The sequence below is a fragment of the Onychomys torridus genome, chromosome 10, assembly GCF_903995425.1.
Source record: "Onychomys torridus chromosome 10, mOncTor1.1, whole genome shotgun sequence".
In the NCBI taxonomy this organism is placed as follows: domain Eukaryota; kingdom Metazoa; phylum Chordata; class Mammalia; order Rodentia; family Cricetidae; genus Onychomys; species Onychomys torridus.
The window spans coordinates 78,910,701-78,938,024 of record NC_050452.1 but is presented as its reverse complement, the minus strand read 5'-3'; the positions used below and the strand labels follow the sequence as shown (position 1 = coordinate 78,938,024).

Sequence of the window (27,324 nt, the reverse complement as noted above, 5' to 3'; positions counted from 1 at the left end):
CGGCTGTCACTCACAGTTGAACCTTGCCACGCCTCTCTGATCCTTGAGACAGTGTGGTTAGAAGCATTACTATGTTCATGAGTGAGAAGGAAAAGAAGCACTCTCCTGGGCCACACCCAAACAATCCCATGTTCATCCTGTCCTGGTTAACATGTTTGAGCACATACACATAACAATGTCTGTTTGATGAATCACACATGCACATTTCTATATTGGACCATAGTTTTAATGTTGACTTATTTTTTCATTGATATAGTTGACATTATTTGAGACAAATACAATTTCCCAGACCATATATATATATCATCCCCTCCCCACCTTCTACCCCCTCCTACAAGCCAATGAACAAGAGCACTGTAGAGACAAAGCTGCTAGCTGGTTGTCATGATAGCCACTTTGGACAGCATTCCACAGGCTCAGGCACTGCCGTCTCCTGTCTTGGTTTTGTGGGTCTCAATCATCCACTTGGTGGCCTGTTTGCGGTCAGTGGCCAGTCCCAGGAAGCACATGACGTCAATGAACCAGGTGGTTGGGTTGAAATTTAAGCCAAACTCACTCGCAGAGTAGTCGAAGGGAAATGTGTGGTGGTAGCTGTGGAAGCCATCACCTGGAAGACAAAATGTGCCTTGGAGTCACACCATGGCCACGCCCTGCCTGCATGCCGTCAGCTTTTGTTTTTAATTCACGTTTTAGATCAGAACACTAAGTGTTGGGCTGCATTATAACATCTTCATCCATATGTGTCATTATTTAATCCTCCATGTTCCCCTCCCTCGCTGCCTTCTCTTCTAGCCTCTGCCTTGCTCCAGCTGCTCACCCCCCTTCCCGTTAGTCTGCTCTTTGCTTCTTATTGAGTGTCCTCTGTTGCCCACTCCTGTCCCCCCTCCCTTAAAATCTCCCCCCCTAAAAATAATAAATAAATAAAAAGAAAGAAAATCTCCCCTCTTGTAATGATCCCCTTTCTGGTTTTATGAGTGACATGCGCGCACACACACACACACACACACACACACACACACACACATGTGCAAACATATTTTAAATCTAGGTTCTACATATAAAATAAAATATGGGACACTTGTCTTTCCAAGTTTAGCTTATTTTGCTTATCATAGTGTTTGGTTCCAATCATTTTCCTATGAAGGTCATGAGTTCACTTTGTCTTGTAGGTGCATGAAATCCCACTGTGTCTATGGACCACATTGCTTTCTCCATCTGTTGATGGACATCTAGACTGGCTCTATTTCCTGGATGTTGCTAACTGAGCGGCCATAAACACGGATGCCTGCATAGACGTGTTATCCGTGTTTAGGCTCTACCTTGTTTAAGGCTGTTTCAGACTGCGCGTCTGGGCAAAGGACTTGGCTCCAGCCCTCGGAAACATTTACTCAGTTTGCTAGACAGGCAAAGTTGAACAAAAAATAACAGCAGTTGTTCTGTGGCTCCATGAGATTGGCTTCCCAGCGTGGACAGCAGGCAGGATGCTGCTCCCTCGGGGCCGCCCTTCTCATGGTAAATGCTCTGAGGCTGACAATAGGTGATTATTTTGACATGTGTTCATAAAAGGAAAGTAGTCTCTGTGGGTGGGAGTGTTATATCAAGACTTCCTTCACGCTTGGGTGGGGGAAATGAAAATGTTCAGACAGGTGAGTGAATTAAAGGGCCAGTCCTTTAAATGTCCAGTCTACTGAACATTATTCCGCTCTCCTCCAGAATAATGACTGACTTGGCTTCCTCCCTGCACTTCCCAAAAGTCATTCACGAGAGACCTGAGAGCTTCACTCATTTGGTTGTCTTTGTCTTTCTTCTTATTTTTTTTCTTATTTTTTTCCAGTATCAGAGTTTTATTAGGAGGAAGAGGGGTAGAGGGGGTGGGGTACAAGAGAACCAGGCCTGGGGAAGGAACACGTGCAGAGGGAGAGAGGAAGATGATGGGAGGAAGAGAGATCAGAACACACAGAGAGAGTTCTTCTGATTTTTTAAATAATGAAGACAATTGCATCACATATAACAATACATGTTGAACATGAATGTGCACTACAGAATGACTAAACTGAGCTAATTAACCTACACAGTCCCTCCATACTTAGTTTTTGTGGTAGAAACTAAAAAATCACAAATTTCAAGAACACAGTACATTGTTGACACCTATAGCCACCATTTATACAACAGACATTTTAAATGATTTCTTTTATCTGATGGGAAGTGTGTGTGTGTGTGTGTGTGTGTGTGTGTGTGTGTGTGTGTGTGTGTGTGTGTGTGTCTCTCCATGTGTGTGTGTGTGTGTGTGTGTGTGTGTGTGTGTGTGTGTTCCAATACCTCTCACCCTCCCTACATTTTTCAGCACCTGGTGACCCTGTTTTGCTCCCTGCCTCTGAGTTCCACTCTTTGAGGTTCAATGTAGCAGGAATCTTAAAAGTCTTATTAATAAAATCAAACCCAAGGCCAGTTATTGGGGTGAATGCAGGAAGATCAGAGAAGCAGAACAAGCCACAGTTTCCTCACCTCGCCAGTTCCTCAGCTGATCCTGTGTCCTCAGACTGCAAGCTTCTGAGTCCTCATCCCAATGGCTCTCAGCTGAACTGTGCGCTCCAAAGCCTAAAAGCTTAACCAGCCAAATGCTTCTAGTTTCTGGTCTTCACACCTTATACATCTTTTCTTTTTCTGCCAATACTCCCTGGGATTAAAGGCACTTTCTGGGATTAAAGGCGTGTGCCTCCATGCTGGCTGTATCCTTGAACACACAGAGATCCACCTAGCTCTGCCTCCCAAGTGCTGGGATTAAAGGCGTGCACCACCATCGCCCAACTTCTGCTATGGCTTGCTCTGACCCATTTTCTAGCCACCATTTTTGGCTCTGTTCTAGTGGCTGTCCAGATCAATTTATTAGAGTACACAATATTTTGGGGAACACAATACCACCACAGTTCAACATACATACAAGATGCTGCAGCATTTGTCTTTCTGTGGCTGATGAACTCCCCCAAGAGTTACAGCCTTCAGGTTCACTGTGTAGGGCAGGACGCCCTTCTTCATTAAGGATGAAGAACACTGTGTATTACACACTCATGTAGCCTGTTGTCTTTGGCAACCCTCCGTTAGTGAACATCCATTCAGTAACTTGCTGTTGTGAATAGTGCTTCAATAAACATGGGCGTGCAGATGTCTTCAGCAATTATTTCATTCCCTTTGGATATACACACACTTGTAGGCTTGCTTGATCATATAGTAATTCTGTTTTTTAACTTATAAAAATCTTTCATATTGTTTTCTACAATGGCTAAACTCATTTACAGAAGGAAGAGAAGGAGGAGGGAAGAAACAGGAAAGAAAGGAAGACAGAGAGAGAGAGAGAGAGAGAGAGAGAGAGAGAGAGAGAGAGAGAGAGAGAGGAAGGAAGGGAGGGAGGGAAGAAAGGAGGAAGGAGGGAAGGAGGGAAGGAAGGAAGTCTCCCAACAGTTTGCAAGGGTTCTCTTTCCTGCCTACACTAGTCTTTCATCTTTTTGAAAACAGTCTTCCTGACTAAAATGAAGCACTATTTCCTTTTGGCTTTAATTTTCATTTCCCCATGATCAGTTCATATCCTTTAAGAGAGGGGCTTCATTGAGTTATAACTCACAGAATTCCCACTTCTAAACTACAAATATGATTTTAAGAATTTTCATAGAGCTGAACATTTTCAGTATTCCTCAAGAATTCTCCCACCTCCTTCCAATCCCCACCCTCTTTAGCCATTACCCCCACCTCCTTCCAATCTCCACCCTCCTTTGCCATTACCCCCACCTCCTACACCTCCCCACCCTCCTTAGCCATTACCCCCACCTCCTACATCTCCCCACCCTCCTTAGCCATTACCCCCACCTCCTTCCAATCCCCACCCTCCTTAGCCATCACCCCCACCTCCTTCCAATCTCCACCCTCCTTAGCCATTACCCCCACCTCCTACACCTCCCCACCCTCCTTAGCCATCACCCCACCTCCTTCCAATCCCCATGGGTCCTATTTTCCATCTTTACAGACTTGACTGCGTTAGACAGCTTATGGACATGTTGTTTGTAACTGTGCATCTGTGTGTGCAGAGAGATGGGTTGTACACATGCTGTAGCACATGTGTGGAAATCAGAGGGTAACTTTAGGTTCTCTCCTGCTGTGAGTCCGGGGAACTGAGCAGTTTTATCAGCTGAGCCATTTCTGCAGTCCCGTTTTGGACAGTTCGTGCAAATGAAATCACAGCGGTATGTCCCTTATGACTGACTTCTTTTGTGCGGCACGATGCTCTCAAGGTTCACCCCTGTCGTAGCATATATCTAACTTGATTCTTTTTTATTGATGATAGTATTTCACTGTATGGCTATACTACAGCACTGTACACACCTCTCTGCCAGCTGATCATTATTTGGGTTCTCCCCCCTTTTGAGTTGCTATGAATAATGCTGCTGTGAGCATTTGTGCTTCTTAGTGATGTACATTTCATTTCTCTTGGGCATTGGGATGGATTGCAAGCTCACACAATGACTACTGTTAACTGTGGAGAAGCTCAGATTTCCCCTTATTTCTCACTTTATCTTTCATTTATAATTACAGTTACTGCTTTTTGTTTTGTGCCAGGGCCTTCACGGCTGGTCTGGGTAGACTTACAGCCAGTGCCCAGCTCTTTAGGACCTGTGTCATAGCCATGCCATTTGGGTGCCTGACCCACATGTGCCTATATAAGACATCCCAGTCTATGCTGTCCCCCACTTCCATGTGTGCCCAGGATTGACACTGGATGTGGATCCCCTACCTAGGTCTACTCAAGATTCAAGGAGAGGGGAGAAAATTCCCTGTGTAGTCCAAAGCCCCTCCCCCTCCCGCCTGGTGACCTCACAACTAGAGCTGGTGTTCACTGTGCCTTATAATGTCTCTGTCAACACACGTTGACAAGACCGTAGGATCCCCAGGATCTTAACGGGATGATCGATGATCCGATGATCCGGTAACGCTAACTCACCACCGAGTGGCAGAGACCACTCCTACTCGGCAGTAGGACTTCCCTTCCCGACCTGATCTCTGCTTGATGCTCATTTACTAAAGAGCCCGAGGTGCATTTGGAGAGGTGCAGCTAATATTTACGAGTCACTTACTGCATGCTGAGCACGGCATCGAGGGCTCGGTATTAAGTCCTATTACCCTGGCGCCTTTCAGCTAACTGCTGTGATCATGCCTGGTTTAAAATGAGGACAGAAATACAGGGGAGGAACAGTAGCTCACGGAAGACCATAAAGCTGCCACTAAAGGCAGCGCCACAGAAGGGCGGTTTCTTGCTAAGCACCTCTCTGCAGGCACTGTGTATTAACTCATCTCACCCTCCAGTGACCAGGGAGGAGGGAAGAGCTGCTTGTCTCTGCAAATAAAAACACAAAATGCTGAGGAGCCAGGTAGTGCCCAGAGAGCAAAGGGAGGAGCCAGGATGGATCCTAACTTGGACTCTTCACTGGCCTTACTCTTGTTAGCTACTTGTGGTCCCGTGAGCCTCCTTTCTTGCCGACACCTGCTTGAAGACTTTTTGTTTTTCCTGACAAATGACAGGATAGCCAAGTCTAGAGTAGTCAGGACTGCTTGAGAGAAAAAGAATTTCTGCTTCTCCTGTAGGAAAATTTTCGTGATGACATTAATTAACTATTATACCGTTTATTGATCATCTTCTATGCCCCAGGGCTACCTTGAGCAGTTTGTGTGCTCTACTACAAGGGAGACATTGTTATTTCCCTTAGATAAGAAAACCATGAAGCAGAGAACTTGCCTGACTTGTCTAAAAGCTAGGATGCCAAGGCCCAAGTTCACTTCTCCACGCTCCTCCACTCTCCTTCTTATAAAGCCTTCCCTCCCACAAAGTCATTAACATCTGCCATTCCCCCATTGGCTCTCAACACCCCACTCACCAATGGCCCCCAGAGCGACCAGTGGGTTCTGCCAGGGGCTGATATGCTCACCATAGGGCTGCTTTCCATTCATATGGACAGCGCTGCTGACCAGCCAGGTACCGTTGAGAGCAATGGCGTATGGCAGAATGGAAGCCAAAAAGTCGGAATTCCGCAGAGTCTCTCCCCAGAAGTACCAGGGCACCAGTGCAGGGAACACAAAGCACATGAGCGCCACGCTGATCTTATAGTACCTATGAGGAAGAACACCACACCAGCATCGGGCACCAGATCTGTGGGCAGGGGGTGGGGTCACGAGCCCACATGGCTACGAAAGTGAGTCGAGTCGAGCAGTTTTGAGAAATGAGATGGGCAGAATGTTGTAAGAAGTGGTCAACCTTCCAGTAGACTTTGAAGGATTTCCATGTAAAACAGCCAACACTGTGCTAGCCAACCCCATACATCTCTGAGATACGTTTACCCTGCTACCATGAGTCTGAGCTAGCTCCTGGACACTTCTCTGTGGTGGTATTGTGTTCCCTGAAATATTGTGCACCCTAATAAACTTATCTGGGGTCAGAGAACAGCCACTAGATACAGAGGCTAGAAAATGGTGGCACTCACACCTTTAATCCTAGCATTCCAGAGGCAGAAATTCATCTGTTCAAGGATACAGCCAAGCATGGTGACTCACACCTTTAATCCCAGAAAGTGAGCCTTTAATCCCAGAGAGTGACCGAAGAAAGAGGAAGATATATAAGGCGTGATGACCAGAAACTAGAAGCATTTGGCTGGTTAAGCTTTTAGGCTTTGAGCAGCACAGTTCAGCTGAGATTCATGTGGATGAGGACTCAGAAGCTTCCAGTCTGAGGAAATAAGACCGGCTGAGGAACTGGCAATGTGAGGTAGCTGTGGCTTGTTCTGCTTCTCTGATCTTCCAGCATTCACCCCAATACCTGGCTCAGGTTTGATTTTATTAATCAGATCTGTTAAGATTCCTGCTACACTTCTCTACCTGTCAACCCAATAGTCATGCTTACTGGAATAATTTCAAGAGACAGCCAGGATTTCTTAAATACTTTTAGAAGCATGATTCTGTTTTTTAAAGTGTATGATTCGCCACTAAAGGGGTTCTCTAGCCATCAGATAGATGTTACACTCCAAATCAGCATGAAACATAAACAATCTGAGCATGGTAGGGCAGGCTGTGAGCCCAGCGCTCAGGAGGCTGGGACAGAAAGATCAAGAGTTCAAGGCTATCCTGGGCTATAGAACAAGATGCTGTCTCAAAAAATAAACTGAGCCGGGCAGTGGTGTGGCACACGCCTTTAATCCCAGCACTCGGGAGGCAGAGCCGGGCAGATCTCTGTGAGTTTGAGGCCAGCCTGGGCTACAGAGCGAGATCCAGGACAGGCACCAAAACTACAGAGAAACCCTGCTTAAAAAAAAAAAAAAAAAATGAAGGACAATATGATATATGAAGGGCAAATACTGTGAAATAAGGTGTCTAGGGAAAGCATAAGTTATACTGTGGCTTCTCAGTGAAGACTTAAAGACACTATCCATTTGGCTAAGTATGGTGGAGGAAATACCAACACAAAGGCTCAGGAGACTTCAGGGACCCACAGGAGAGGATGCTGTCAGGAGTGGGGGGAAGGAGCAAGGGGAAGAGGTCTTGAACGGACTGTGGCAGTTTGATGTTGGAGAGAAGAGATGGGGTGAAGGAAGACACTGGAGGTGGAAGCACTATTAGCTGACATGGGGAAGAGCAGCTGGCTGGGAGCAGCACCTGAGAGCTGAGCCTCGGGACCGGAAGTCAGAGGTGCCGATTGTGTAGTTAGCCAGGGATTCCAAGCAGGGGACGTTGACATGGATGCCTAGTGTTAAGGGGTGCTCCAGATAGAGGAGGTGATAGGAACAGACATTTGGAACATGTCAGCATATTATTGTGTGCCGTGCACACGAGCTCTCCCATCTGAATTCCACTGCAGCCCACGAAGCAGTCTCATGTATGTCCTTTGCAAGGGTGCTGTAGTGGTCCAGAGAGATCTCGGGAGATTCTTGTGTCACACTGTACAGAGCACAGCCAGAGACAGGCTCAGTCTCTAAATTCCAACTGCTTATCACCTCAAGTACAACCCATTGCCCAGCTAGCCACCAAGGTCACAGGAGTGAGGGGCTCTTACTCAGGGATGACCCGCTGGTCCTTCCATTTTAAGGTGTTCATGCATAAGTGAAAATTCTGTTTTCTCACAATCAAACTCCAGGCAAACTCGAGGTGGACTGAACTGCTTCCTCACTCCTGAACCACATCTGCTTTGTGAGACTATGGCACACTTCCTTACTCCCCAGTGACTAATTCTTGCAAGCATTGGCCTAGTTATGACTTCTCAGGGACTTCCTCAGTCCCCTTGGCCCAGGAAAGGTGCTCTGTAATGTTCCAGTCTCCCAGAATATTCCTACCTGCTACATTAATGGGAAGTCTCATGCATACATCAATGTTCTTAGCCCTGACTTCACGTTAAAAGCAATCAGAGAATATTTTAAAGGGATGAATATTGGGAACACATGGCAGACCCACTGAATCAGAACTCTGGCGAGCATTTCTATTTTGAAGACCTTCCTACATTGTAAACATAGATGTCTATACTGTCTGGCTTTCTGACGTGCACTGATACTGTTCAGGCATTCATCTGTCCTCCTCATGGCCATGTGCCAGGGAATGTTGAACCTATCTAAGTCAGTTCATTGGCTTAAAGCCTATGGTGATCAAATCTACCTTGTCAATAATTGATTCTGGAATGGACATGTGGCACAGTAGTGACTAGCAAGGTATGAGAGAAAGGGTGACTGTTCTTAAAAAGGAAATACCAAATGCTGATGAGGTCCAGGGAAATCACAGTGCTTGCCCACATACTGGTAGGAGTGTGGGCATGTTAAAGGGTACAGCCACTGCAAAAAAAAAAAAAAAATGGCACTTTCTCAAAGAGTTCAATTTCAAGTGATGACATGGCTCAGTAATTCTGATGTATATCAAAGCTGAGACCCAAATAGATATGCACTTACTTCTGTTTATAGTAACGTTCTTCATAATAGCCAACATGCACAAACTACCCAAGTGTTCACCAATCGACAGATGCATGGACAAAGGTTATCTGTCCATCCAGTAGGACACTATTCAGGATTTGGGGAGAAGTTAAGAGAGGGAGGAAGAGGAAGAAGACATATGACTGTTTAGTAACTAGCAGGGCTTTTGTTGGGAACGATAAACACTTGGGTGATATCATGACAGAAAGAAAGGTAGGAGGAACTATTTTCTACAACAGAAAAGTCACAGGGACCAACATGGTTTCCTCTTTCATACAGTTGCCCCTTGTTCCATCCACTGTGGCTCTGAAGCAGCCTGGGAAACAAAATTGATGTTTTAAGCTAACAGAAGGGAAAGTTAGAAAGGCCTTGAAGAGGTTGTAGAGCCCTCGTGCTAACCAGTCTGGGGCTGCTGGATCCTGAGCCTTTTCTTTGTTGAAGCCAGTTGAATCAAGACTTTTCTCAGGAGAAGCTGAAAACACACGTTAAGGACACTGTCATATGCCACACCAACCCCTTCTCAGAATGAAAGCACTTAATTCCCAGATGCTGTCAGTGCTGCCACTGGCAGAGAAGCATTTTGGACTAGGTACAGTCCCTCCACTATGACTGCGCAGTGAATAAAGGCAGGAGACCACCATCTTGACTGAGTCCTGTAGTGCTGGTTGATTCTGCTATTGCACTGAGCAGAGATGAGCTTCTTCTCTCGTCCACTCCTGTTCTATGGCTTCTTCCATGGGCATTGATCCTAAGGGTGCTTCCAGATGAACTTCTGAGCGAGCCTCTGAGGTGACTGTTGTATAACAGTTTCCTACCAGATAAAACATTCCATCCTGTAGGAAGCCACTTAAGCAGGAAGGCAAACAACTCAAAATGGCTCCAGGAAGTCCATGAAGCTGACCAGACTCACTGGGCCCCGCCCAGCCAGAGTCAGCAATAAAAGTGGAGAGTCCCTCTCAGACAAGACAAGCTGCAAAGAGGACTCTGAGACTAGACCAGCCACCTTGAAGAGACAGAAACCAGAGGAGCTGCCTGGAAGAGGTTTAGACCAACCCAGGCACCTGGAAAGGACATGCTCCAAATTATTGAGCTGTCTGCAGGCTGGGCAGTGTGCTCCAGGTTCCCAGCTCTGTGAGCTGACACCTGTGCCTGGGGTGGGCAGCTGTCTATGAGTCATTCCGCTCCTGTAAGTGACCCCCTCACCCATATTCCTGTAAGTAACCCCAATAAAATTCATGGTTCACCAAGACGGACTTTGGCAGTGTCCATACTTTGGTCTGTCATGGGCTCCCCGTCTGGGGTTAGTACATGTGTGTGTTGTGTCTCCTCAGGAAAAGTTTGGTCACATACCAGGTAACTAAGCCTGCCTCATGATATATAGTGGTAGACAGGCAGACTCTGGGCACCATGAAGGATGCAGAAAGTGTTCCTAAATATTTGTGAGCTGACTAAATAATACTTTGGTTAATAAATGATGAATTCTTAACTTTCAGTAAAATAAAATCACTGCAGTGATTTTAGTAAAGCAAATAGATTAAGCATCAAGATTTTTTTTTAAGGACACACCTATACAATAAAGGAGCAGTCTGTTCCAGGACTCTATGAGAAGCTTATCTGTTGAGCTGTCCATTCAAGATTGTATACATAAAGCTAACCACCTGTGAAGGTATTCTTATACACTGCTGGCAACAGGTTTCATTGAAAGATTTCCTATCCCTCCTTTAAAAGACCCATTTCTGACCGTGAACTTCTGGGTTGTTCTCCAATTAGTAAAATATGTAAAAAACAGTATATAGACTTAACCATCATTCTCATGGGTTTAGTTTTACTTTGTAAAGTCAAAGTTTGTTTTCCTGAGAACATTTTGGCCCTGAGCTAGGAGAAAACTTTTGAGATCAATTAAGGAGAAAAATAACAAGGGCAAGACTAGAGAGAAGGTGGTAAATACAGGAACAAGAATGGCCCACAGAATGTAGTGGCTACCCTCACAGACTAGAAACCAGAGACTCACACAATTAATCAGAAATGCAGAAGCAATCACACCACCTTACAGGTGATTCCAAAGCTGCTTTCCATTTCCTGCTCAGGAGGAAGGTCTCTCTATGCTGGATGGCAGACACTCTCGTTCTCAGCCGCTCACCATTTCTTACCACACCAATACCACAATTAAAAAGATGTTACTTGGGGTGTAGTTCAGGGCAAAGAGTCTATTTTCTTGAAACTCAGGGTGATATACACCTGCAATCCAAGAAGTTGGGAGGCTGAGGCAGGAGGATCATGAGTTCAAGGCTAGCCTGGGATATACAATGAGATCTTGTCTCAACAAAACTAAAAATACTAAAAAAAAAAAAAAAGTTTTAAATCCCACTTTTTTTCATACAACCCAATACCATCACACACCAAGGGCCCAGATCCAAGAGTGTTGGCTATCCTGTGCAAATGTACGTGGGATGCTAAACCTTTTGGCTATGTTAGCTCTTTGGAATCTTTGCCCAGATGCAGTGAAGAGAACAGAAGCATTGGAAACAGCCTGGAGACCCAAACTGTGTTCTATGAAAATGAAGTCTGGAATGAATGAATTCTCCCCCGCCTCCAACCTGGGTTTGATAGGCTTAAAACCCTCATCATTCTTTTGGTGAGAGAAGAAACTGCTATAGCATTTTTCCACTGATTGCTTACCCCTGAGCACAGCGGTCCCAAGCTGATGTTATGTGAGATCTTGAGCGAGAGATGCATTAGAGCATGAAGTAAAGGGGAGCCACCTGCCAGCCTCCAGAGAGGAGAGCCTGAGGAAATGTGAGAAGCAGCAAACACCTCAATGGGTGAGAACAAGATGACAGCCCCGTGGATGTATCGTAATGATGAGCAATGAGCTGCCAGGACCATCTTGATTCAACACGTTTGCTTTTGTGATTTCCCTTAAGGCATCACCAGACACTCATTTTCCTTTCAATTCTTGCATCTTATTGAGCACCAGGAAAAATAACCTGAGTGCTTACTAAACATTTATTATAGGACAAACGACACCCTGGCAGTTTGCAAATGAACGGAGCATCCTCTTCTCCTGCATCACCTGGGGGAGGGGTCTTGGGGAGGGCTAGAGGTGGAATATGCCGTGTGCACAGCTAAGATGGAAGCTCATCAGGTTAGGGATTTAGCTCAGTGGTAGAGCGCTCACCTAGCAAGCGCAAGGCCCTGGGTTCGATCCTCAGCTAAAAAAAAAAAAAAAAAGATGGAAGCTCATCTGTGGAGTTTGGCAGAGGAGCTTTGACTCCCATTTGTTTTTCATGTGTGGTCTCTTTAAGTAAAAGCATGGATGATGACTGTGTCCAAACTCGTCTGAATGCTGTCATCAGAACTCTGGACCCATCTTGACATCACTTATCACGAAGTAAACATCCCCACAGAAGGAACCCTGTTCATGGGATCTCCAGAGGCACGGCCGTGGTCTTCTGGCTGCATCTCCTCTCCAGCTGAGGAAGGGAAGATAGCAAGCCACCGCTTCCCCCAAAGCATGTTTCAGATCCTTGCCGAGCAGTGGGGAAATGGCACCATGTGTTCTCTCCGTCCCTTTGGCCTGAGCTGCCTGCTTCAACTGACCGGGAAGAAAGAAGAAGCGTTTGTCAGGCCACTTGTCCTCCAAGAGCATCCTGGCTCTTCCTGTCCACTTCTCCTTTCTCTGTTTCTCTCCCCCCCCTTATTATCAATTGTTCCCAATAAACTATATGAACAGTAGCCCAGCTGCTGATGGCACATAGCACAGGATTTCCGAAACAAGCAAAAATCATTCGCAAAGTAAAATTCTAAACAAAGTGGCTGCATTTCCAGTTCCTGTCACACCGAGAACCTCACCCTGTTTTCACCCTCCCTTTCTGAAATAAACTGTTCACTGCAGGAAAAGACATAATGGCTTTTCTTTCTTTTTTTTTTTTTTTTTTTGAGTTGAGGATCAAAGCCTGAGGATCGAACCCAGGGCCTTGTGCTTGCTAGGAAAGCGCTCTACTGCTGAGCTAAATCCCCAACCTGACATAATGGCTTTTCTTAATCTGGGACCCATGAAATTGAAGGCGATTCATCTGTGGGTTTCCTTTTTCCTGGGGGCAAAAGCTACGGTTCTTATCATATTGTCAGAGAGATTAGATACTCAAGGGAATGCATTTGTAGCAGAACTACTGTTTTCTTTGATGATGGTACTGTTATTTAACTGTGATTTTCTTTGTTTTAGGATTTACAGAAGAAATTTAATTCAATTTAAAGCGTGATCCTTTTAAAAATGAGATTGCCATCCCCAATTTCTTTGGCAGTAAAAAATGGAGACATAATTGTAGTGACACTAGATAACAGTGTGTGTGTGTGTGTATGTGTGTGTGTGTGTGTGTGTGTGTGTGATATCTTCTTCTATGACATATATCTAAAGTGATAATCATAAAAAAAGATACTCCTGTGACATTATAGGCCTGCTGAGAAGAGACACTTAGCTAATTCCAGGACAATGGATCTCAAACTTTTCCACTTAAGACTCCTTTACATGTTAAAAATACTGAGTACTCCAAAGTGCTTTTGTGTGGACTACAGCCTTTGATATTTACTATGTAGGAAATTTAAACCCAGAAAAATTTCAGTAATTCATGAAATATTAAATATAAAATATAGCTGTTAATAATATAAGGTAGATGCATATTAAATCAACCACTCATTAAAGCAATATTTATTTTATGAATGATAACACTTTTTTAAAGGTCATAAAAAATTTGTTGTGAAGAGTGGCATTGTTTTTTATAAGTTTACTTTTGAGTTGTGTTCTTGTTGTTGATGCTTGCTTATTTGAGGCAGGGTCACCTCTAGCTTAGGCTGGCCTCAGTCAGACTCACTAGTCAGCTGAACCTCGAACTCTTGGTTCTCCTGCCTCCATCCCCTAGTGCTGAGGGTACAGGCACGCACCGCCACATCTGAACACAGTCTTTTGAGAATCTCAGGCACAGCAGATTTTCACATCTGTTCCTGGAGCTGGTGTGCTGCAACAGACTGTTTTTGCTGAAGTCTATGAAGAAACTCTGCCTCACACAGGCGAGCGGCTGGAAAAAGAGATACTCCTGAAAGCCCTGCCCTACCCACGCACAAGTCTTTGAACCACATTTTGGATGCTTCTGGCCCTAGCTTCCTGGAGGTGGGTTTTGAAGAATAAGAATGGGCTATGTGAATGTGTGGCCAGGTTATCCTAAGCCAGAGCTTCTCAAATCATGACACATCTGGGTCACTGGGTCTGGCCGGGACCGGGAATACTGCATGTCCAGCAGAATCCCAGGTGCTGCCACCACCATGGATCAGAGGATGACATCAGGGAGCAGGGGCTCAGCCCAAGCATTGGTATGAACAAAGCCTTGGTGTCACAAAGAGCCATGCAGAGCGACATGAACAGAATGATTGAGCATGAAGAGTCGGGTAGAGGGACCTAAGGATAAAGTGATTGTAGCCACATCATGGACATAACGATTGTAACTTTCCCCAAGGGGAACCTACTGACAAGCAGTGGACAATTCATATTTTTTTTACTCTGAATAACTCAGAACTGCAATGAATATAAAACATAAAAGCAAAGTCAGTCAACAACTGAGTGAAGTGGAGGAACAGGAAGCAGAGAGATGGGATTCCCTGTATTGCCAAAGCATGGCTCAGCAGGACGAAGATGTGACCCGGCCTGACAGCTGCCTGCAACCTCCAATTCTGTCATCTGTAAGTCAACGCTGAGGCCAAGCCCCAGAGTCTGCCTCGTGCAAAGACGGGTGTGGTGCAGGTTCCACAGGCACCAAGACCAGTCTAGTGTTCATGTGCCATCAACCGGGCATCAGTATGACAGTGCCACAGGAGCAATAAGCCCAAACTTGCCACTGTGACAGGTGACCTTACATGCCACTTAGGAGAAGTCCTGTACTTTTCAGAGCAAGCTCTAGGTGACGTGCTGAGGGGAATCCTGCACACATATGCTTTGCTTTTTTATACACAAGGATTTTCCCTCATAGTCATCCACGGGAATAGAGGAAGTGGGGACGCAAACATGCTGTTGGCGATTCAGTAAAAAGTCTCAGACTTCAAGTGAATCAGCCCTGCTTCAAACACAACATGGCCCTACTTTCAATACACACACGAGTGCTTAGATCTTATTCTCCTCCCCATTGCCCTCTCTCCTGGTATGAAGGCATGAAGGGCTAAGAGGGAGAAAGCGCCTGGTAAATACTCTTTACAATTTTAAGACTCACCCTCTGCCTAAGCACCCACATCAGAGAGTTTTCTACTTTCTATTTCTCTCTGGAAACACTTGGCCTTTAGTGTCCAGAAATCCCCCTCATCACTACCTGGGATTCTGAGAGCTCAGTCTTCCATACGTGCCCTAAAGTTAACCATTGCCACTCAGGATGTGATCTAGCTGCTCAGGCAGGTGAACATTTCATCATCACAAACTCCAAGTTCTTCACTGAGCAGAACTTAAAAGTCTATGTGTCATACCTCTATGCATGCAATAGCAATTAGTGAGGAAGAGAGAGAGAGAGAGAGATCATGAATTTGAAAGAGAGTAAGGAGGGTATATGGGGGAGGGAAAAGGAAGGGAGAAATGTTGTAATCAAATTATAATCTCAAAAAGAAAAGAAAACAAAAAAGTCTATGTGTGCATTTTTTAGATTAAATAAACAAGCTTTCAAGTTCTGTCCACTAAGAAAGACAGACCTGCAGACACAGACACATACAGAGAGAGACAGAGACAGAGACAGAGACAGAGACAGAGACAGAGAGAGATACACAGACATACACACCCAGAGATACACAGATACACATACAAACAGACCCCCCTACACACACACACACACACACACACACACACACACACACACACACACACAGTTTCTTCCAATCTCCTGATGGTAATTGCTTCTGACTGTCTTTATCATGGAAGGCAGCTAAAGCAGTTAAGAGGGAGCTGGGTGGCAGCAGACGCTGCACTGCTGTTGAGCAGAAGCATGCTCTGGCAAACTGCACTATCTCAGCACCAGCTCCTTCCCAGTGTGTCTCATTCTTCCTATAGGAAGTGGGCGGTGTAAAGAGAAGTGTACCAGTGCCAGGTCCTAAGAAAACCTCTATCATAGTTCCTCCATGCTAGGTGGGTGGGGGCTGCTCTGGTTTTTCTTTCACCCCGTGGGATCCTTTCTAACCTTTGTAAATGTAGCATTGTAACTAAGAATTCAACTCTTAGAACGTTCTGCAATGAGGCATTCTTTCCCTAAGAAGGAGAATGCCCATGCTCCTTTTAGTTTGTCAAATTTTATGAACCCATGGAAACACATCTTTAAGTCAAGGAGAGAGAGAGGGGGGAGGGTGAATTTTCATTCTCAAGGCTGGATGGCATCAGCTATCCAGACAGGGGGCCTCCATTGGGAGCCTTCTTCATCCACCTGGATGACAGCCTCTGCAGGTTATGGCCCCCATGGCACTCTGCAACTTTGCCTGGGCCACTTGATAGTTCTGTGGTTAACTAATGCTGTCTAGGGAGGCAAGGCCAGATGTCTGGCTATCTGTTCAGTGTATGTGAAAAAATTCAGCAATCCCTGTTGACAATGACAAGGATTTTATGTTGTTTGGAAACAAACCAAGTAAGGAACATGTAAGACCCACACCAGTGGATTTCGAACACAGACAGAAATTGATATTGTTGATGGGGTTGGGCATTGTAACTCAATGGTAATCCTTGCCTAGCACAAGTAAGGCCCTGGGTTCACTCCCTTATGAGCACACATACAAAAAGAGTCAACTCAGGATGGACTCAGGAATAGACAGAAGGAATGTTATTTCCATAAAACTTCTGCAAGGACTTCCATCCACCTTGGTCCTTGCCGACAGGGAGTGCTTCAGCTTCTGATGAAATCATCTAAAGTGTCACTTTTGATGAGAACAGAAGATAAAAACTGTCTAGGAAACTTAAGGGAAGGTCTCCAAAAGCCATGATTCTGGGAAAGTCCTTGCTGAAGATCAGAAGAGAGCTCTGACTCTTAGTTCCTTGTTCTCTCTCCTAAATGAGCACTTCTGCCATGAGCAGTGGTTCTCAACCTTCACCTATGCTGCAGCCCTTTAATACAGCCCCTCATGCTGTGCTGACCCCCAACCATAAAATTATTTTTGTTGCTACTTCATAACTGTAATGTCGCCACTGTTATGAATTGTAATGTAAATATCTATCTGATATGCAACCTCCCAAAGGGGCTGTGACCCACAGATTGAAAACCACCAACCTAGAAGCTGTCTATGAGGGTGTCATTGAGACTCCAGTCTTGACATGAATTTCCCCTGATGGATAGCTTGGGAACTGGATCTCTAGATTTCCATGATGGAAATGAATTATATCTATTCCCCAATTTCAGTCCATCTCCTAAATGATGTTAGCCCCTGCTCCCAATTAAGAGATCAATGTGACAGGCACCTTAAAGACCCTTCAGGATGGATCTTCCCTAAAGAGCTTGCATGCTCTTGTGCTTTTCTCAACATCTGGTCCTTGAGATTCAATATTCCTCTTATTATATGGCACCCAGTGTGGGGATCTCCAAGGTTTTCAGTAACACTTTCGTGTGCAGAATGTGGTGTCTCTGGCTGTTCCGCTTTCTTATGTCTTTACTTACCAGTCATGATATAAGATCACAAGACTCTTTTCTCCCTTTGTGTCTCCTGTCTCTTTTAGTACAGAAATGCCTCTGCTTATAAATTTTCCATTAAAGATGGTCACAGGTATGAACCAAACAGAGTTTAGGACATTCACACTGCTCACTGTGGCAGATGGTGTCAGCAGCCACACGCTGCTGGTTACTCACAAATATGAGAGCAGGGTTTGTACTCAGTCTGGGATGTTTTAGGAACATCAGTGCATTGTCAGTTTGAAGAGTATCAAAGCAGGGAATCGCTGTTAAAACACAGCTAGAAAGGGGCATGTGCTTCGGATGGAAGCAAAAGTCGAAGATAACTTTTTAAATTTGCAAGGCAGGGGGACAATGCTAAACGCTACAAGGAGGCTGTGGCACAACAGGAAAAAAAATTAAGACCCAAGAGTAAACGATGATTTAGAAGGGAAGCGTGGAGAATGGAAAAATGAAAAGGGCAACTTGCTGAGGTCGCAGCTAAATGTCAGCAGCAGTGAATGATCTTGGCCTAAACCTTTTCAGTGCTGCTGAAGGCCAGGAGTTCAGGCGGGGACTTAAAACAGAGCCTGTGGATGACACACCGGCTGGAAGCCAAGGGTAGTTCCAGGGGCTGAGAGTTGCACATGCAGGCCCTCAGAGCAACAGAAAAGCAAATGGCTGGAAGGCAGTGAAAAGCTGCAGGAGTGAAGGCGTTCTAAGAGGCACCCATGCCTTTTTCTTCAGTTGTCAACTATAGAGACAGTAACTAACTGGAAATTCCTCAAGGATTTGGGGTTTCCTCAGAAAGGGATTTCACAAAGTGCTGGAAACCTGTAGAACAGACCAGGAGCCAGATTCTGAGACAACAGTGAGTCCTGTTTTGGTCAGGACCACACCATGACCAGGACTGTTTATATACCATTCTCCTTGCCCTCTATTTAACCCAAAAATGCCATGCCGATACCCCTGATGGGGAGGCTGTCACTGGACCTCTTTGTTCTTCTTCCCATTGTGGTCACATTGAGTAAATCTTCTTTTTCTGCTTTTCATTATTGCCTGCCTTTTTAATTGGCATATTGAAGGCCAGTGTCCAAAGCTAGCTGGTTAGAGTGGTCAAGGCCCAAGCTTTGCGCTCCAGTAACAAGGATGCTGTAGACAGCAGAGGTCCACAGTGAGAAAAACATGCATCAGAGAGTCAAGAAGAGAAGTGTGCTCCAAGATGTCAGGCTTTCCTGGGACCACCGATGCTTGTAGCTATAGAAATGAATCTGGACATCAGTAGCTTAAACGGATCTTAGCCATTTGGGAGTGACTTTTAAGAAGTTCAATCTAGGGGCTGAGAATATGGCTCAGAAGTTAAGAGCATGTACTACTCTTGCAGAGGAGACAAGTTTGGGTCCCAGGACCCATGATGTATCCATCACAACCACCTGTAACTCTAGATCCAGACAGATCCAATGCCTCTGGTTTCTACTGTGTCCATGTGGAACCCCATGTGTCCAACCCCCTGCATATACATATAAACAAGCAAACCTTAAAAAAAAAAAAAAAGAGTCATGCTTTAAGGAGAAAAAATGGAAATGGAAGCTCGGTGCATGTTTATAATCCTAGAGCCGGGTTGGTGGAGTCAGGAGGATCATGAGTTCAAGCCTAGTATGGGGTATGTAGTAAGATTATTGTCTTAAGTAGAAAGCCCTAAAAATAACTGTTTAGAACCTAAACTCTCCATATGTGAAACAGCTACACCACAATGCTGTGTATGCAGTTAAAAACACAGATATTCTATGCTCACCTCCTCAGGAAGTTCACCCATATGAAGTAACTTATTCATCTCTTTTAAACGGGAACTATTATCGCCATTGTCATTTATCGCTGTGGAAACAGAATCTCACAGTGAGACTGAACACATGGACACTTTCCTTCTGACACCATATCTTACACTTCTGCAACCACCTCCACATGTGAGACTCATTAAGTGAACTAATATCCCAAGACCAATCCAGATGATGATTCTGTCCATGCGTCATACCGTTTATAAGCTGCCTTGATGTTTTGATTTCCCATGCTACTTTAGTCCGTGTTCTCACCTAGTCTTACTGTGGGTCTGGCCTTCAGAATAACTCCAGGGACCTGGAAGGGACATGTGGCATGTCTACGATTGGCTTTAGTGAGTATGTGACAACTAAATGGTGCACTCTGAGAACATGTACTTCTGATGCCCCTTGTAAAGTGTGTCATAACACAGCCTCTTGGCTGAGAGCTCCTCCTGGTATGGGGACATTTTTGCATGAATGAAGAAAAAAGAAAATGGCTGACAGTTCTGCCTAGGCTTTTTCAGACAGGAATTGGCTTCCTCAGTGTTCCTGTGTAAACTGTGCCAAAGAAAACCCCATATAGCTCAACCTAGTGCTCCTGTGACACGTTTGATGGGATGTAAGAGAACAAGATGGGGCCAAGGAATCCAAAAATATGGTGTCAGAGGAAAAGAACACTCTCAGAAGCTCCATGTGACAGCCTGCAGGTGACTGATCTAAACATCCATTTGGGGCACTGGAACAGCTATCAACAAACTCATTTGGAAGACAATATTTTCACTTTAACTGTCAACTGACAATAGATCTCCACAATCTGTGGCTCCCAGCCATTGTATCAGTGAAGAGAGAACCGTACTTGAACTTCACAAATAACCGTGAATCACAGCCTTTCCATTTTTAAAGGAGAACCCAGAGTCATTTAGTACTCTCAAAAACTAGCTGTCACAAAGGACATCAACTTCGTAAATCATTTCTTGGAAAAACTAAGAAGTCGTGAGGTAAACTACTTCTTCGTAGTGACCCCATTTGCCTCTTCCTGTGGCTTAGAGTGCCTTTTGTTTAAACAACTTCTCTATTCTGCTCTTCCCAGCCTTGGATCAGCTGGATTCTCCAGAACGTGTGGAGAACACCAGCACCACAGTACCTGCTGTTGCATATAGAGTTTGGGTTGCTCGAGGCGGGATCTCAGATCAGATGCTGCACCCATCCTCCTTCTGGCAGAAGCAGAGTGCATGCTCTGAGCTCCTTCCCCTTGACCCCCACTTTGGGATCATGAGAGAAAAGGCTGGGAACAGGGTGTGAGTCCAGACCTGCCCTTTGCTGCATAGTCCTGCAGGGGTGGTGGGCTGTGCTAGAGGGCCAGCAGGAAGTCTTGCGTTCTCCCCCAGAGCTGTCTCCTGCGAGGCAAAAGTCATGTGCTACCCAATGAAAGTAGAAAACCTGCCCCCTGGGATGAGACAAAAGCATATTGATTTAGGCAAGCAATGAAAATAAAGCAGGTTTGGAGAAGGGTTAAAAACAAACAAACAAAAACAAAAACAAACAAGAAAACTGTGCCCAGAAAGGCAACAAGCCACCACTGTTGAAGAAGGCATAGAAGGAAAAAAGTTTTAAGTCCTTAAGGAAGAGCCAGGAAAGCCTCTTCACCCAGAGTTCTACTGCTCCGAAGGTCTTTGACAACTGGGGAGGAGACAGGAAGGCTGAGAACCATGATCCCAAGGTTCAGGCCAAAGCTCCGTGGCCGAGGCTGATCCTAGACAGGACAGTAAAGAAACCCACACTCTTTTTTTCTGTTTGTTTTTTAAATATTTTTTTCTTTATTATTATGTGTTTTAAATTTTATACATCAGCCATGGGTTCCCCTGTCCTCCCCCCTCCCGCCCCCACCTCCACCTTCCCCCCAGGCCCTCCACTCCATTCCCATGTCCTCCAGGATCAAGGCACCCCTGGGGACTCATTTAAACCTGGTGGATTCAGTATAGGCAGGTCCTGTCACCTCCTTCCAGACTGAGCAAAGTGTCCCTGTGTAAGCCCAAGGTTCCAAACAGCCAGCTCATGCACTAAGGATAGATCCTGGTCCCACAGACTGGGAGCCTCCCAAGCAGATCAAGCTATTCAATTGTCTCACTTATCCAGAAGGCCTGATCTAGCTGGGGGCTCCACAGCCTTTGGTTCATAATTCATGTGCTTCCATTCATTTGGCTATTTGTCCCTGTGCTTTTTGCAATCTTGGATTCAACAATTCACGCTCTTTCAGACCCTCCTCTTTCTGGACTGTTGGACACCTGGAGAAACACACACTCTTAAAATAAGCCACAACAGGGAGACAAGCAGTGGGGTTGTTGGGGCAGTGGGAGCCAGGGAGCTAGACTTGGGTGCAGCCTGAGCTTGGACAGCTGGAAGCTGAGGGCTGAGTATGGCGAAAACTGCCCTGGCACCCCAGGCTCCACATCTGGGAACAGCAGCCAACCACTGAAGCTTGGGGAGCACCCATGCTAATGAGAGCAACAGCAACATCTGGATGCGGGTCTGCCTCTGGTTAGCTGGTTCCCTCTGTAAGCCTGAAAACTGAGTTATTCTCAAGAATAAACACAACTGACCTGGATCTCTGTGTGTCCTTTTTATTATGACCAGTGTTCAGCTTTCGGGAGTCACTTCTCTCCTCCCACCATACAGGTGCCCAGGATCAAACCCAGGTTTAGCCGGGCAGTGGTGGCGCACACCTGTAATCCCAGCACCCAGGAGGCAGAGGCAGGTGGATCTCTGTGAGTTCGAGACCAGCCTGGTCTACAGAGCTAGTCCAGAACAGTCTCCAAAGCTATAGAGAAACCCTGTCTGGAAAAACAAAAACAAACAAACAAACAAAACAAAACAAAAAACTAAACCCAGGTTTGGCAGCAAGCTTCTTCACCCACTGAGCCACTTCACTCACCCACATCTAACATCTTAGAGAAGAAACAAGGAATAAATAAAGCCTCTCGTGAATGTTGTTACAAATCTTTGCCTGAAGGCTTGGAGCTAAAGCCATCTACCTGCCTGGAAGGATTTTGCATTCTAAGAAAATATCCAGGCTAGATTAGAATAGTAATCCCTCTTTAGTCTCTAAGTATTTATCGGAAAGAGAATAGCTTAGTGAAAAGACTCACTTGCTCTTTTGACTTGGTTAATCAAAGCGGTGGGTGTGAGGGTATTTATAATTCAGGTCCAGAATCCAAGTACCATCATCTGCATGGCAAATGATGGAAAGGAGCAGGAATAACTTGTGTACAGAACAAATGTAAGTACACAGTTAACAAACGAGGCTATCACAGGCTACTTAAATGATGTACGAAGATGCTCTTACTGTTATCACAGTGAAGGTGGGATGGCACCCCACAGACACCAGTGCCCACACTCCCTGGCTCCTGCTGAAGACTGTCTCCCACACTGTGGTGGAAAGCACTCTCTCATTCCCCCAGGGGAACTTCTTGTACACAGAAATGGACGAGGTAGGGAGAAAAAGTGAGTATTAATGCAATTGGTGTACACACACACACACACACACACACACACACACACACACACACGCTCACACGCTCACACACTCCCAAAGCTCCAGTATGAAAATTACCCTTACACAGAGAGAGAGAGACAAGTGACATTTTGACTTGGAAATTTTTTAAAAGTCAAAACAAGCTGTTGAATTATCTGCCACATTGATGTCTGCCTGAATTGTGAACCACTAAGAGGGAAACTTTTGTATTGAGGCTGTAACCTGGGTACCAAATCATCTGTCCTGCACCCAGGTGATTCAGCTGTTTGGCCACAGCAATCAAAACACCCAGAGTCTTCTGAATAACAGTAGTGAAAGAAATATTTCACCCCTTGCACCCACTCTCAACAGAAAGGAAGAATGAGACACAGGATATACTTTGATAGCTGATTTTTATTAAATCTTTGGAGCCGAATTTGTTCAGAATTTTCATCTTTGACAACTCTATCTGGGTGCAGGGGAAATATTTCAAGAAACAGAATGACTTTTTTTCTCAACATGTTTGTAGAGCCAGGCTAAGATACAGAGATGTGAAGTTAAGTAGAGTGGGGATGAATCTGGGATTCAGGACTGGAAACCAAAGACAGACTGCCCCCTCAAAGGGAACAGGAGACTGAGGAGAAATGGTTACGTTCATAGGGATCTTCAGAAAGATTAACTCAAAGCAAGATGGTGAAGTGAGGAGAGACTAGAAGGGGTGAGAAAGAGAAACCCTGTCTTCTTGCCGGACAGAAAAGCACGGGCCACTGAGCGATGGTTCCAGTGGGTTTTTCTCTCATAGAGCTGGGAAGGAAGGGCTGAGAACACACTGTGACAGTCAAGGGCAAGGTCCCCATGCAGAGAAGGGAGCAAACAAAGAGCAGAACTGACCAGCAGGGCAAACAAAATGAGCAAATGAAAGCTGCAGAGACAAAGGGACAGACAGACAGGACAGACAGGACAGATAACCAAAATCAGATCTGCTGCAGGCCTGGAATTATGGGAGAGACCAAACAAGGAGATGAGCAGAGAAACTCAGCCAGTGGTGGGCAGGTGCCTGCTGGAGCATCCTCCTCTTGTATCCCAGATCCAAGGTGAGAAGCTCTAGAAAGAAAGACCAAATAGCCTCCTGAATGTTGCTCTCCTGTTCACTGTTCAGTTCCCCAGCATCTTCAACGGCATCTGGGGTACAATGAATGCTCAGCATAGTAAGTGCATAGTGAGTTGAATGAGTAACCTGTGAAGAAAATAGAGTGAGGATAAAAAAATTCCCTGAGAAAGGACCACATAGTGCTTGGTATCCATCATGAAACTCTAGGTTCACAGACAGGATGTCAAGGAACTGGTTCTGCTATAACTGAGCCAAATTTGGTTTCCCTAATGCAGGAACAGCCAACCCAGAACTCAAATGAAATAGGTACTGTGCAAGGCCAAGAGTGGATGGAGGGCAAGTAGCTTTGGAAGATGGTCATGGAGACACTTCCAGTCTCACACCTCCCCTAAGTCTCAAGACACACTTAGATGTCTGCATGTTCATCATCTAAGCCTCATTTGGAGATTATTTCTATAGTTTCCACAAGACACAAATAACCAACCAAGGTCTTGAATATGCTCAGCCATTTAAAACTGCTATCTGAATAAGAAATATCCTATCAACTAACAATTGGAAGGGAAGGATCCATGGCAAATGGGCTTGGAAGAGAAGCTTTTTAAAGGCAGAGGAGTTGCCCAAAAACGATGGGGCCATGAGAGTCATGAGTGTCCAAATGGTTCCCCACAGGGATTCCCACAGGGATCCCCAAAGTAGAAGACAATGCTGGCCAGGTTGGGAAGCAAGGATGGGTTGGTGTAGATGGTTTGACTGTTCTGTCTCAGGTATACCAGATGGCTCCACCCTAGTATCCCACGCTCATCAGCATAGGGATATATATTCAGGGCACAGGCAAGTGTGGAAGTTTAAAGTAAAAAGCTGAACAGGCTGAAAATCCAACAATTCTTAGAGCAGTGACATGAATAAGGTCACAGGGTAAACTGCTGCCCCTGCACTAGAATACAGCTGGAAGACTCAGCAAGTTACAACACACAGAGCAGACATCTCTACAGGAACTGCTGCTGATGCAGGAAATCCTGACCTTAACTGATGAGTTCCTATAAGATAGATGGACATGTATGTGGGAGCTGATACTCCCAGGTGACCTAGCCACAAGTGGTCCTCAAGCTTTCATGACTTTTAACTCCAGGAGCTTGAGTAGGTTTCCACAGTAGAACTTCACAAAAAACTTTCCCTCACACTTATACGCAGAGGGAGGAAAGGGGGGGCATTTTTTCTTTCTCATACAATATATCCTGACTAAGGTTTCCCCCTCCCTCTTCTCCTCCCAGTCCCATCCCACCTCCACTCCCCTCCAGATCTTTCTGTCTCTCATTAGAAAAGAACAGGCTTCTTCTAAGAGATAACAGCCAAACATAAAGCAAAACCATCACATCGAAATTTGTAGTTGGATAGCTTCTCTCCAGATGCCACCAAGCCCCCTGAGGTCCCACAACCCACGTATAAAATAATCACTCAGACGCTTATATTACTTGTAAACTGTATGGCCATGGCAGGCTTCTTGTTATCTACTTCTTTTATCTTAAATTAACCCATTTCTGTTAGTCTATAAGTTGCCACATGGCTCGTGGCTTACCAATACCTTACATCTTTCTTGTCATGGCCACGCTGGCAGCGTCTCTCCTTCCACCTTCCTGCTCCCAGAATTCTCTTCTCTGCCTGTCCCGCCTATACTTCCTGCCTGGCTACTGGCCAATCAGAATTTTATTTACACACAGCAGAAATTGGACAAGGCAGACTAGCAGAAGGAATAGATTCCCAAGAGAAGGCACAAGAATCAGAGACCCACTCATTCACACACCCAGGAGTCCCGTAAAAAACACTAAACTGGAAGCTACACTCTAAATGCAGAGGACCAGGTGCAGACCCGAGTCGGCCCTGCGCTTGCTGAGTTCAGTCTCTGGAGGGAGCCATTTTTAAATACACCAGCTCATTCTGCTCTTTAACAATGTTCACCCAGAAGAGAAACTAGCTACCAGGACATGCTAGTGCTTTCTCAGAGCCTATTTGACCTGGGTAAAGAAAAATATCTAGCTGAAGCTAGATACAGCCTTCTACATGTGAGGAGGGAGCACTCAACTCTAGGCCTTTCTGTCTTGTTTTAAAAGAAGACCTAAAAACAATGCATAACACAGGTAACATTCACAATCCAAGGGCATAGGTGCAACCGAGACTAAGGCCTAGTCACTGAGTTACAGAAGGCTCCCCTTCCCTGACTCCTGGCTTCTACACTACCAAAAGCCAGGCCTCCAATAACCTCAACTCAGCGCAGCGTATCTAGAGAGCAATGGAAAAAGTGCAAGGCATACTGCAGACAAAAGCCATGTGAAGAGGCAGAGTAAGCGCCAGAGCTGTGCCAGAGATGCCAGAGCTAGCATGCAGGGAATTAGGGAATTGAGAGCAACTAGGTTAATAGCTGGTGCTCTGCCGCACGAAACAGGCACCAAGTAAGAACACACGGTGAGTATAGGCAGAAAGACAGAAATCATGATCACAGCCTTGCGGGACGAAAACAACCAGAAATGATACGACAGCTAAAATGAAGATCTTTGATGGGCTTTTAGTGTTAGTAGACATAGCTGGGGAGTCTTCAAGAGCCACGAATCAACTGTACAAGATATAACCAGCTGTTGGGGGCAGCAGAGCAGCAGAAGGGAAGAGAGAGGGAAGAGAGATAGCAGAAGCAATAATGACAGAATTTCCAGGGAGCTCAGAGAACACAAAGCAGGATAATTGGTGGTGGGGTGGGGGGAGATGGGCAGACAGAAATAAATAATCTTATATGTAGTATGACAAAAGAAACCAAAGATACAGAAAAAATACTAAAATCATCCGGAAGGGAACAATAAAAACACCTTTACCTCTACGGGAGCAAGTATAAAAAATGTCATTGAGCAAGCAAGAAGACAGTAGGCTGAAGGACTGAGAGCTTTAAAAGCACAAAACATTAAATGAAGCTCTCCCTGAAATGGAGAATAAATGAAAACATTCTCGGACATAGAAAACTGATGGGGTCTGCTGCCCGCGTCTGCTTTTCACAAAACACGGAAACGAGCCAAACATATAGCTCAGAAACTCAATCTGCAAAAAGAAAGGGAAAGTACCAAAGAAGGGTCATGACTGTACAATAAACCCTAATTTCTTGTCCTTTGTTGGTCTACCAGGATGCTTGAAGTAATAAGAGCAGAAATGAATCTCCTGTGTATCCTTATCTACATATGTAGATTGCACATGTCTATTTATA

The 27,324-nt window shown here is 45.2% G+C and overlaps 1 protein-coding gene across 1 annotated transcript in view; it reads right to left on the bottom strand.

The window, feature by feature from the left end:
• Positions 1 to 416: 416 nt before the first annotated feature.
• Positions 417 to 27,324, bottom strand: part of Scd5 (stearoyl-CoA desaturase 5) — a 67,175-nt gene continuing 40,267 nt past the window's right edge. The window contains 2 exon segments of the mRNA XM_036200356.1: positions 417 to 607; positions 5,922 to 6,154. Of these exon segments, the coding sequence (XP_036056249.1) occupies positions 417 to 607; positions 5,922 to 6,154 (424 nt within the window).